At 46.2% G+C, this 13,584-nt stretch overlaps 1 protein-coding gene across 2 annotated transcripts in view; it reads left to right on the top strand.

The window, feature by feature from the left end:
- Window positions 1-2,016: 2,016 nt before the first annotated feature.
- The window catches only part of LOC107217870 (transcription factor collier), a 66,668-nt gene continuing 55,100 nt past the window's right edge, over window positions 2,017-13,584 (top strand). Inside the window, exons 1-3 of one of the 2 annotated variants that reach the window (XM_046743174.1) lie at window positions 2,017-2,819; window positions 10,123-10,276; window positions 13,061-13,124. In XM_046743174.1, the coding sequence (XP_046599130.1) occupies window positions 2,749-2,819; window positions 10,123-10,276; window positions 13,061-13,124 (289 nt within the window). In that variant the 5' untranslated portion in view covers window positions 2,017-2,748. The remainder of the gene's footprint in view (window positions 2,820-10,122; window positions 10,277-13,060; window positions 13,125-13,584) is intronic. The other variant, XM_046743175.1, reaches the window with a different exon arrangement.

Below are 13,584 nucleotides of genomic sequence, written 5' to 3' on the forward strand. Positions count from 1 at the left end.
GATGGCTTCGTAAATTCGATGTTCCAGCACCGCCGGACACGCCATATCGCTACGGCAGACCCGACGGTGTCTTAAGGCGCGGTTTCGCGCGGCAGGGTAATGAATGCGAGTGCGGCCTCGTGTTGGGGGTTGTTCGGTCCCAGAGCAGAGCCGTCCCCGGCGTCGCGAAAACTCCGATCCATCACTTAGCCCGTGTCTTATGCATAACGCAACATAACGTCGCGGGTGGCGCGGTACCGATGCTTCGACACGCGTGTTTGCGAATTATGGACGTGTACGTGGATATCCTTCCTTGAGGTTCTCCGATACTCGCCTCGTAATTCTTTTTTCCCGAAAAAAAATTCGCCTCGACGAAGGATCGCTTGTGTTCCTATCGTTGCCCCCGACCGACCTGACAAGAAATTAAGAGAGGTCCCCACCGCAGCTAAGAGAGAACGACAGAAACCCGCAACCGCGTCACCGTCTGGCCGCGGACGTCGAGGATTCATCCGCTGGTCCTGAGGGAGAGATCAGCCAGTTCCCGGTACTTGATTGCGTCTTGCAAAAACTGGGCCAGATGCCGCTCCGAGCCGATCTTAGCAAAGTGAGGTGTCTACTTGCGATACGGGACGTAGATGATTCCAGATGTAAGACGGTCATTTCGATCTAGGACAATTATTCGAAGAACGGATTAGATAGACTAGATCCTGTACACCGTAGGATGCCTGATGTAGCTGGTACGTCTTGAAGTTTGATAACTCTCGTAAATTGTGGATGACTTATATGATTGCGGTAAAGACTTTACCTCATATGGTCATACTTCAATATATCTTATTTCTTCCGTACAAGAACCTGTTCATGGATGCATTTTTTGAATAATGTTTCGAACCTTATGCCTCAAGGTTTAGTATGCATTTCTACTGTTCTCAATTTTGCTTTTTCGTTCTGGAAATATATCGTACTCACTTCTTTACTCGACCTAATTAAGCATGGGAAATTAAGATTCTTCGAAAAGCTAATCTCGAGATGGTTCTGCACGTTCATATAATCGACCTATTAAAAACGTAAATTCTGTATCTTACAAATTATCTGTGCAGAGTTCTGAAATAATTACTCGATCTGTTATAGTAGTAAAAAGTAGAAGAAACCTCGGTGATAAACCGTGTGTGCCAACTTAGCTCACCATTGCCTTCGTTCGTAATACATCTAAAAAAAAGTTTGTTGCTATAGCTAGTGAACTTTTTGTTTTACAAGGGAAAATATGTGGATATATTAACTTTTATTCATTCGATTTCATCTTATGCTTCAACTTTTACAGTATAATACATTCGGTTAATTTGTTCTTAAAGAAATATTCAAAAATGAGACAATGGAATACAATTTTGTTGGAATGCTTCTTTACATATTTTCTTATTTTACATTATTTTACGAGCTTGAGAGGTGAAAATTATTACACAAAATGGTTCAATTATGAGATAGGTTGTTAAAATAATCAGCCAGTGCAATAACTTTATTTCCTGTCACTCCGTGAAATTCAGATACAAAATATATCCTTGATGATCAATTTTTACGTGAATTGGTTTCTACGCGTGATCGAAGTGAAAAATCAGATTCCAAATCATGGACCGTGAGAATGATTTTCAAAATTTGACTGAATCATCGGTCAGCGGGAAAGGACACGCGATATCGGTCAAGCACGGGGTATCTAAGGGATGAACATCGACGACCAGCCCCAACGGTACGACGGCATCCGCCGTAATGACAGCCTCGTTGGTCTACCACCAGAGCGCCACCGTCCCCGCCATCCGGTTCGAGGCGGTTCCTCGGTCACGTGGTCGAAACGGGATTGGTGGATTCCCTAGGAAACGGTTGGCCAGCCAACGAGCGTCGGGGGTGGCAACACGGCCCGGCGTCCGGTTAGCACTCGGAGGGACGTGGTGCCGCTCGGATCCGCCCCCGGCCTCCCGACAAACCCTGAGGGAGTCAGGAGCACGCCGCTCGCCGGCTCCCTGACACATTCGACAAGCGGCGTCGTAACTGGAAGCAACGCGCGGCTAGGGACCTCCGGCTAGAACGAGACGAGGCCACGCGAGACGTCCTCTCGCGAGACACCGAGGCTCCAAAAACAACAACAACAACAACAACGACGACGACGTCAGGAGGAAAAAGAACGAGAACCGCAAGGCGTGCGGGACTCGAAGCTCCTTAGGCCAGTGCGACTTTTCCGCCGGAAAGACGTATAACAAGTGATACAATTGTGACGTTTGTGATTTCTTCCGCGCTCCGAGAGGCACGTGGAAAAAGTGTCGCGACGATTGGACAGATGCAGATCAGAGTGAACAGGGCACCGTAGTGCGTTCGAGCTCAAGGTGCTCAGAGTTCGTTGGGTGCAGAGACATATCCTATTCGACGAATGTGCAGTGAGCGCGACTCCTCCGTTTTCGGTAGCCAGTAGTCGAGGTCGAGGCCAGTAGTCGAGGCGAGAAGCTGAGCGGCGGCGAATTGTTGCCCCAGGAGATAACGCACGGCATCACCACGCGGTCCGACGAGTGGTCCGGACTCCTGCCCAGCTCCACCATCGTGGGTGCTGGCGGGTCACCATGGCTCGGTCTTGGCGTTGGCGGCGGTGCGGGAGCCACGACTGGCGGCGGAAGTCCCGTCGAACTCGAGGGTCACTGGGGGCGGAAATTGTACGGGGCGAGCGTCGCCCCGCCGCCACCGCCGCCCCGTCATCACCCCAGGGCACCGATAGCCTTTCCTCTTCAGGACATGAGGCAGACCCTTAAGGAGGAACCGGTGCCCAGGGCTTGGTCGCAGCCTTCCATCGCCGACAATGGAACGTAAGTCGAATCATACCTGTCAATGCTGTACACGCGTTACTTGGGATATTAGAAGTCTGTTCTGTAATGTTGAACCGTCGCCCTTACGGTCAGGCATCTTTGAACTGCATGTCACCCGAGTGTTACAGTACGTGCTGGATCCTCAACTTAGCGACTTTGAGCTGTGATCAATGTTTGATTCCGTGTATTTCACTGTCGATGACGTTACTGTACACGAAAATGGGGTTTCAAACCACCTGCAATACCATCGGTGTCATAGTTGTCAATTATTAAAATGAGTCTTGTTTCGTCGTAATCAGGTTCGTTCAATCGTTGAAAATAAACAAGACTAAAGACTGAGGAACAATTTGAACAGTCGCAGACCGAGCATTCGATGAACAACAAACTCCGCGAGACATTATAAACAGATTATGTAAAACACGACTAGTAATACAGAACGAATACCGATGCGCTGAATCCTTGTAGGATCATTCTGAACGATGTGAGTTATCAGAGAATATGTATTACGGTCCTCCTGAATCCTTTATAAAGTCGAGCGCGTGAGAAGAACAGGCATTTTACACCCTGCCAAGTTCTTGGACGAATTAGATTTCCACCTACCACGGCATAATATATCGGGATATTATCTCCTCGTGCTAACAATAAGATAAGAATCTCTTTCGTTCCTCATCTCAAGCAATGGTTATTCGGTCGCGATGGAGGTGGTGGCCCGATTTTGAGGGGCTAGGCCTATCCTGACTCTCACTACTGGCTTCCGTCGGACGGCGCCAGGGCTCGACTACTGCGGACGAATTTTTCTGTTGCGATATGTGCCTAGGTATAATAATCGCGGGAATATGCGGAGGAGACAAGGGGAGTCCAAAGACAATATTCGAATGCCATTGCAATTCTTGCGACAAATTTGGCGCACGAGGCTAAACCCAGAACCAAGGGAGTAATGGTCACGGGGAAATGAAACATGCCGGTAATCCTCTTTAAACCGAATTAAGAGAGGTTAATCCTCTTACGTACCTACCCAAAACACGCCCCCCTGTTGCCTCTTTCCTCCGCAAAACGGGTCTTCCGGCCCTCGTCGAGGCCCGCAGAAGACGAAGAGGGTCGATTGGTTTTCGCTCCTCGTAAATTCCGCCACTCTTTTTGACTCGGAATCGGACACCTGCTACTCATTGACGGCTACGGGATTAATTGAAACCAGTCTTTGACGATCCTCGCTGGTCGCACGTACGCACATGCAGCGGGGAAAATATTGGCAGAACGCCGGAGCTTAATTCTGTAACGGATTTGTACGACGTGTAAACCGACGGTTTGCCGCGACGATGCTGCAGGGTCAAAGGTGCCAAAGCCCGCGACGACGGCGGCTAAGGTATACCGAAGCTTTTCGCTGGGGGTCGGACCTCTAATCCAATAGCGGTTCCCTTAACTAACCCTCCTCTTCCCGGCGTGTCACGACCCACGTAGCGAAATCAAGTTAATGTAATTGAGAATTTTACCGCCTTTTACAGAACCCGCGTTTTACCTTGTACCGACGGATTCCCTCTGCGGTTAGATTCACAAACGCTTTTCGCGGGAAAAAAACCACGTATATGCACGAGCAAAAAAACGTCCCTTCAAATATACTCAAAAATTTTGGGTTTATCAGCATTCTTGTACGAATATTTCTCGGTGCATCGGCAATCGCGATAAGAATAGCAGAGTCGCATCCGACGATGAAGTACAGAAATTACGCGCGGGGATTCACAGCCAGATGTGTAACGAATTGCTCATTATCTCGTCGGGCATTATTAATCGAGTCGTGGCTGCAGCCCGTAAACAGACTCCGGTGCATTCGTAGAACCGAGTCGTATAATAACTGCGGAATTCCGAGCTTCCATGACTGTACAGTGGCGGGGGCGTTTTCCCGTCTATTTATTGTTATTCTCAGAGTGTGCATAGGTGTTCCTCTGCACGGGTGTATAATCCGCGATATCCGCAACAATTTTACTCGCGTACCTATCCACTAAAATCCGCTCCGGAACGCTGCAGCAACCGACTGTGTAACCCGGTATTTCGGATATCTCCAACTGTATCCGAATATTACTAGCTATAACAAATTTATACGAATGGCTTATACGGGCTCTGAGCGTTCTGCGCCCACCACACCTACATATTTTATCACACCGCAAATTGTGATCATCCGCACAGACTAGGAATTAGCTCTCCGCGTCGCGGATCACGTGCGCGCAACGATTACCGGGAAATCGAAATTACGCGTTTATACTGCCGTTTGATTCTTCTCTCAGCATCTGAGACTCAAAATTTTCTACTTCCGTCTCCGAATGCTAATTGAAAATTTCAATCACTCGGAATGTGCTCAGGAGTAAAAATTAAATTGTCGATACGATCGGTTATTTTTTAACCTCTGGGTGTGATTTCGATTTTCTTAAACTACAGGAATAAAAATTAAAAAATAAGATCAACGTACCATGCATCCAATTTTCAGCCTGGCCGTGATGGACTTAAAGTTAGATTACATCCTGTTGTGGGTATAATGATTCGGGAATCGCGGGATACTGTCAGAAACGCCTCGAGCCAAAGGACACAACCTACATAACGTACGTAATCCGGCTGAATTATCGCGAATTTCGGGACAGGCGTGAATCAACCTCGTAATTAGTACCACTGTCCTTCCTCCCTTCCTTCCGCCATGACACATTCCCTCCTCTTTGCACCGTCGAGTTAGCTTGCCCTTGTATAATATATGGGTTATTCTCAGAATCGGAAACTGATCAACTCTTTGTGCATGGAATCATAAATCGGGGTTATCCTGGGTTTTCAACTTACTTTGACAGTATGACATTTTTTTCTCCAAACTAAATAATTCCCTCAAAGAGCTTTCCCTTCAAAATTTACTCGAGCATTTGAATTGAGCGGTATTTTCTGAAACGGTCCACACATGTATACCTACGTTTACTCATAAACGCGAGTGTATACATATACAATAATACGTATGCAAAGAAGAGTGAGCGAGGCTGATGGCAAACAACGGCGATAGGCACTCGATAACGCGCTCGACACGTCTATAACCATAACGGCCAGGGGGGAGGGGGGGGGACTACGAGGGGGCGATGAGTACGACGATATACAGACGGTATGAAATGACGCGAAAAACAGCCATTTAATAGAGGGATATTGGCGAGAATTGACGGTGACCCCTCCCCCCCCCCCCCCCCCACCGTTCATTCCTGACCCCCGCACCATCCTGTGGCCGATTATAATTATTCCGACGTGCTGCTAAATTGCCTCTATGTGCACCGGCTCTCCCTCCCTCTCTCTCTCTCTCACTCTCTCTCTCTCTCTCTCGCTGTGTCGCCAACTACCTGCTTTTCTATGTGCACGGATGTATGTACAACCTGTACCGATACCTAGACACTCGCCAAGTACATGCGTGCCTGTAGAAACAGGTATAGGTCACTGTACAGTCCGCTCTGAAATAATGCCAACTACTACTTTGACTCGATGGTTCAAAGAAGTGAATTTTATGTCCGAAAAGTATGATCTAGAATGTCGTAGATACACGATGAATTTTTTTCAAAATAGAAACATAGTACATTTCAAATAATTAACATTACAAACTGAATATTACAATACTAGACACGCAGAAGTATGTTTAGAACAATCTCTCTATTCGGATTTCAAACGCGAGAATTCAAAAAAAAATAAATGAAACACGGTATTTCTTCTTTTTCTTCTGAGTGGTGGGACACCTCTTAATACGATCTTAGCAAATGGATAAAGCTATAACAGTTTTAAAAAAAGATCAGTGATACATTTTTAAAATCGATTGAACGGAAGTGATACATGCATATTTGATTACACGTATACGGTCTCATCAAATTTTCCCTGCAAGATGCAAACTTGTATATCATTTATTCGGAAATCAGTACAGGTATGAACCCTATGTACGTGAGTGTAGTGCAGGTGCGCAGTGACAACTCGGGGTAGCGCTGAACTCGGGGTATATAGAGGTAGGAATTGGTGCATGGCAAACGGGGCAAAATAATCGGACATCGAGAGTTATGGGGCGCGAACCGGCGGCCGGTTAATCAGCCACCGATAATTATCGACACGGGCCGTACATCACCCCTCCTCGTATCCCCCGCCCCAGCCTGACACCCCCTAAAGGCCCACCCTGGATCACCATGCCGATAATACACCGGCGGACCGGACGTGACAAACGGACCTCCGATCCCGTCATTTATTTCACAAATCTACTGCAAAACTCGAGCTATTCATTTCCGGACGCCGCGTCTATTCGGATTGAGGAGGCTGGTTGGCCGAACGTCGATACCGTTTTATTAATTCTACTGAGAGATAGCTCCACGTTGAGTATTAGTCAAATAATTGTTTTCGAAAACTATGATCAAGACGTCAAAGATACAAGAATAGAATATACTCGAGTTATTTACAAAGACTTAGACGACATTGGTTCAGTTCAAATTGCTGCGAAATTGTTGAAAATCTCGTAGAATTTAATCCACTTTAATCAACGATGGCTCGTTTTGTCCAGAAGAGTAAAGTTTCTGTCAATTTTTCCTGAAACATATTTTTTATCGTCTCGGTATTTTTCAATATTTAATTTTACAATATTACACTGGTATTGATTGTGATCGGAAAATTGCAATGTTCAATTAAAATCTTTTACAGTAATTTTGTGGAGAACAGTGGTCTAAATAAAATTAGCTAACGTAAAGTAAAATCTGACAAATGGATTAGATTTTCAACCATTTGGAAGTGATTTGAAACGACGCATCGATATCCAAGCTTTTGTTTCTAACTCCTGTATTTTTGATGTTTGTATTTTCAAAGAGTTCTTCGTAGCTTACGAATATAAGTATTCTGACATAAATTCCCAGTATATGACTGAATATAACGAATAAATAATAATTATCGATTTCTTGATAACGAACTTCCGCACGGAAAAAAATACTTGATTTTCTCAAATCGCCGAAAAACCAAAAGAAAACCAGAGCAACAATTGCTGAAACGATTTTCAGCTTGATAATACGAGGCGAGCAGCGCGATTTGCGAATAATTTCTCATTCGCGGGGGTTTTTCCGACACAGAAGCGGGTGTTGCGCCTTCCCGGAGGTGGAGAGATGAGCGAGAGTTGAGTAAAGCATTTTAGACCAGGGCCAACCGACTCTTGTCACCTTTTTCCCGCAATTAAGCTACCCGGTTGAATATTTAACACTTTGCCAACACGAATCTACTCCGTTTATATACCTCGGTCTACAGGATTCGCGCTCTTTGCGAGTTTCTCGCAGGCGTTGCGGATCCTACGGGTAGTTCCAGAATATCGTACCCGTACGTTTACTCTTCTCGCTGACGTTGTTAACTCGTTTGCACGAATCTCTTTACGAATAAAAACCGCACCGGAATCACGCGGTGGTCTTGCAAATTTCATCACAACGATTTGCAGGATTCAAGACTCACGATCGGAGGGTGAAATTGAAAAACGGCTGTTATATCACCAGCGCTTTTTTCACTTTCGAAACCGCGCCTTGGGTTCTTCAATCGGAATTCCACGCGCTGAGGAAAAGGGGCGTGCAGCATGGCCGAGCTTACCGCAAATTCTCAAAATCACGAGGGACAGCCCATCACTCAACGTCCGTTCGCACGTGTATCGCACACACATAGGTATACATTATATACCGTAGGAGAAACTTGAAGCCGGGTTTCTAAGTTTTCGGGAAACACAATTGCAAAGAAAAGGGGAAGAGGCGAAAATTTTTTCATGTATACTCTTCTGACCGTAGAAATACGTGAAACATCCCTCGAAACATGGGATTTGCGGCAACAATTTTTCAACCTGTCAAAATATTCTGAACCCCTTGACGCCGTTCAGGTATTGACGTCTGCAGGTGATCGTACAGAGAACTTGTCGTCTTAACTTCTACGCGGAACTTTCGGTTGTCCTTTTTTTCTTCTTTACCTTGAGCTTAAAATATCCGGCACGGGAACGTCGCACCTGGAAGTAAAATTATTTTCACCAATTTGTCGTTTTAATAGGCATAATTTACGCCGCGGAACAAAGGCATGTTTTACAGTACGGCTATCCGCGCTCACTCTTCACATACACCCAGCTATTTAAATTATGGCATAACGAAAATGATATCCGTCCAACGCGTCCATTTCATTAGTAAATTCCTCTGGGTGAAATAACTTCACACTGCCAATTAATCATGCCTATACGTAATTGCGACGTTCACACTCTACATAATGCGTTTTACGTACAGGTGTTTGCAGGTACGTAGATTACACCCGATGATCACTGGTGTACGAAGTTATTAAATGAAAGGTGTTAAAAAAAAAGACGAGGGGCATTTTCTGTGGAAAGAAGCGAACAAACCGCCTGATCACTCCTCTTCATCCCCCCATGAAATTGATACAAAAACAATAAAATATATCGGGTATTAAATTGCGACGAAGTATAGGGCGCTTCGAGATGTGAAGCAACAACTCGATGCCTGACACGTCGGAATTCTGATTTACAAATCGTTGAACCGGCTCGACTACCCGCAGCTGGACGGATGAGCGATGATGGGGTTGAAGTGACTGACTGATTGCGTAAAGAGGGTGAACACGCGTTTAACGCCGCACTCAATTAATAATCCAGAGCGAGCGTGGCTCTCCGGCTGTTTACGTACGTACAGCGATCTAAACATTCGGGTTCAGTCGAGGCACGTTGAGCGGTAACGTTTCGAAAACAACGCCACGTGCCAACTCTTCCAGCTCTCGATGATTTCAGATCGTAAAATTTTGAAAAGCTGATTTTTTATTACAAAAGAGGCTTTACCTGCGACGCGGTGACGAGTTCTAAATTTGAAACCGAAAGAGCGATCGAGTTCCACAGCGGATTCGAGCTAGCGATGCTGTATATAAGGATTACGGGCAATCCGGGCAAAGTTGGGACCCTGGCGCCATTGTCACGACACCGAATCCCGTGGCCGATAGTACAGTCGCTTTGGCTATTATATCGCGTAGCGAAGGGGTCTTTCCGTGCCATTACTCAAAGATGGTACTGGAGTCCGGCGGCCTAATCTCGGCACATGAGACCTTAATGGGATTTTAAGGCGTTGAGGCCACCTGCGCACTGCCCCATCCATGCTCGTTTGTCTTTCCTTTATACTTCCGTCGTTCTTCCCTCTCGACGGAGCCTCTGGATCCGCTTTCGCGGGGTATCTTGATCACTTTTCATTCATTTCGATGGAAGGAAAGTTGCCAGTGGCTATATCTGATCCGGCATCTCTGCGTCTTGTTACAGAGTCGGTGTCGGCAGAGCCCACTTCGAACACCAGCCACCAAGCAACCTCAGAAAGAGTAATTTTTTTCATTTTGTTATCGCGCTCTACGACCGGGCGGGACAGCCAATCGAAATTGAGAGGACGGCCTTCATCGGATTCGTCGAGAAGGATCAGGTAAGCTGAAATTAATTACACCGATTCCCTATCAGCTGTTGCTGCAATTGTGTCGTGGGTACACGGCATCAGGCGTAAGATAAACCGCGTTGAACGATATGCGAGGATGGGCAAAGACGGAGGACGAGGATAGTGCAAAACGATACGTTCGCCGACATGGCCGGCAGCCATGGTGTTTATTATTATTAACCACCGCTTCTAACAATAAGACAAAACGCCCAGAACGCGAAGGAACCTTTTTCAACGTGCAGGACGTATACTTGACTCTTCGCCATGACTCGACTTACACCACCGGAATAAGCCTACTTGTCATCCTACTATGGTTCCTCTTGCGGTGAAGTTTGTAGATGCAGGTTAAACCGAACATTAGATAACGTACGCCGCTGTGTCGCCTTTATTTCTGAGATATATCTACCTGGACTTAAATAATATCAATGCTTATGGCCATGTGCTCCTCAGAAAAATAATGTACCTGGTATTTATGACTTCGCAGCGAAGGCAACTGACGTGCAAATTTAGATTAGTTTAAGCCTTGACAACGATACGTGATCGTGGAATTTTATTTAAAAAATTGTTATACATTCCGTTCGAAGCACATCGCTGTTGTTGGAAAGCCACCGTGAATTTATCTCAAATTCTATGTTGTATGATAATAACTGAGGAAATTGCTTCGGGCTACAGTGTTTGAAAAAAAAATTTGAATCCAAATAATATACCGAGCTTTTCTTTACGGTGTATAAATAAATGCTCGTAATCCGCCCAGCACGATGCCTTGTGTATCCACTACCTGTTTATTGACTTTCCGTATTTGAGCATTGGTGAATAACGAATGACTTATACACCAGGCGTAATCTTTGATCAGCACAGCTCATCGTTGATCTATCGGGTGCTATTAAGTTGCGTGACCAATGAGAGGGACAGAGGGGAACTCGGTGGTGGAGTCAGTCGGTTGAGTGCCCTTCGTAAAATGTCGTAACGACAAGCCAGCCACTCGTGATCCAAAGCTGACTAATAAATATCCGCCTTTCATCCCTGCAATACAAGGCTTTCGTATATACGGTGGTGGTTATTATTGATGTACCGGCTTGGTGAAATCAAGCCGCAACCTGCGCGTTCGATACTCGTAATCGACACGCGTGCATACCGGTTGTTATTGTCCATTGATAGCCATCGGCAATCGTCCCCTCCGACACCTGTCCTTTCCATTTATCTATGGAACACCCTGGCCGAGGCGTCAGGATCATCTCCGTCTTCCTTACCCGGTGCAGCTCCAGGCATTCGTTTCACTTCGAGTCCCAGTCAGCCTCTGATATTTTCTCGTCCGAGATCTTGCGGGTGAATGAAAAGTCGGCTTTACGGTTCGGTGTGCAGGTCGTTTCTGATAAAATTTTCTGCGAGAGACTTCTTAGAAAATCCCACTACGTAAATCAGTTATACTAAATTCTGCCTTTTAATTGCTGGGAATCGCGCAACTTCCAGTCAAACATGTTTTACGAGTTTGCACTTCACCTTCGACTTCAAGACGAGACGTGCAGGGATCCTGCGTCTAAATATAAGACATCTCACAGCGTAAGCCGCGTACACGCATCTCCGGAAGTTCACCCTCAGAGGAGCAATAAGGGCCCGAAGTCTAGTCGAGAGTCGGTTCTATCTTTGGGCGCTTTTTCTACGCACCAATCGCGACGGGTGTAAGAGGGGAGGATTGGTCGCTTCGAAAAATGTCCGAGTACGGCATTGTCGGAGTATCTTAACGAGCTCTCGACTCGCATCGACGTGTGAATCAACCCCCGAGACTCTCGAGCCTACTTAACTAATTACGGAAGGTGGTGTGCTCGCGTTTAACAACGGCAAAGCGCATTGGCGCTGAGCAGCAAGCTCGTAGTTATGCACGTGCGCTCGCAGTTGGCCTGTATAATTCACGGGTGGTAGACAGTTGCATCGCGTGGTATCCTATTAATTAGGGTCATGCACCGAGGGCATACATCAACCCCCGAGGTGGACGGCGAAGCGAGTATGAGCCGGGAGCCGGCGTCGCGAGCTATCATCCCCTATTTACATATTTTCGTCCGGTCCGCGCATCTCTTGGAATGAAATGGATATCGTGCACGCCGCTTGTAATTCACCTCGCAGAGCTGTAACTGCCATTCGAGAAATACTTGCATACTACTCGATCGGGGTATAAAAGTTTTTTGATATCTTACCCCCGCCCAACGTGCGTTACTTACCGCTGCACATGCAGCGGCGCGTTCAGGGTTGTTGAAAATGCATTAAGGACGCTCCGCTCCGTACAACGGCATATGGCACAATGCACGCGTGACTCGTCAGGAAGCCAGCGCATAGGGGATAATTATGCATCGCACGCCACGCGAGGATAGGTACGACCGCACACCCCGCGTGTATCTATATCTGTAACTATAACGTAACTATGCTCCAGCCAGAAGCTCTTATATACGCGTTCATCAAGGAATTAATAATTAGCGAGTGACGTTAGACGAGCGTAGTACACGTACAATGTCCCATACATACATCAAAATGCATTTAATTAAGTGCAGTCAGTGCTTCGAGGCGGGGCCACCCCCTCCTACTCCTGGCAAAGTAATCATCTTGATCTACTTTAAACCGCACGCTTCTTCGCTATCTTTGTAAAACCTTGCTACAACGGCACGGTTTATGCGTGCACTGTCAGGCCTTCGATATCACGGACAATATACTCGGGTTTTTATCCTCCTGCACTCCAGTCATGCATTGTCTTGCTGATAAATTATTCTCATCTTTTTGTTACAGGAAACCGAGGGACAGAAGACGAATAATGGGATCCAGTACCGGCTTCAGCTGCTCTACGCAAATGGTAAAGAAAACCACATTTTTATGCTGTTTTCATAGTTTGTGACTTCTATTCTGCTCATCGATTATGAACGATCAGGTATAGCAGAACTGTATCATAGATCCTTCATGCGATTACGAGATAGGTTTTCACATTTTGACAGTTCACTTCTTCGAAACCATACTTTTCTTTTCTTTGTGACTCGTAGATCTGAGTTTCCAAGGTGTTATTTGATTCGTTTTGTTAAATTATCTCGATCACTTATCGGACGATCGATCCATCGGACTATACAAATTAATACATCGTCGCCTAAAGTTGTCACCTGAACCTGAGCGGAAGAGTTGGGAGCTATCATCGAGTGTTGACGCCAAGATCAAGACGGGCCATCAACATTCCGCACGGATACCGGACGATCGGTCGCATATCTATGTATCTTATAGGCTCTAAAAAGCTCTCACCCTCTCTAACTTTCAACGACTCGGTC

Source organism: Neodiprion lecontei, chromosome 6, assembly GCF_021901455.1.
Source record: "Neodiprion lecontei isolate iyNeoLeco1 chromosome 6, iyNeoLeco1.1, whole genome shotgun sequence".
NCBI classification, from domain to species: Eukaryota; Metazoa; Arthropoda; class Insecta; order Hymenoptera; family Diprionidae; genus Neodiprion; species Neodiprion lecontei.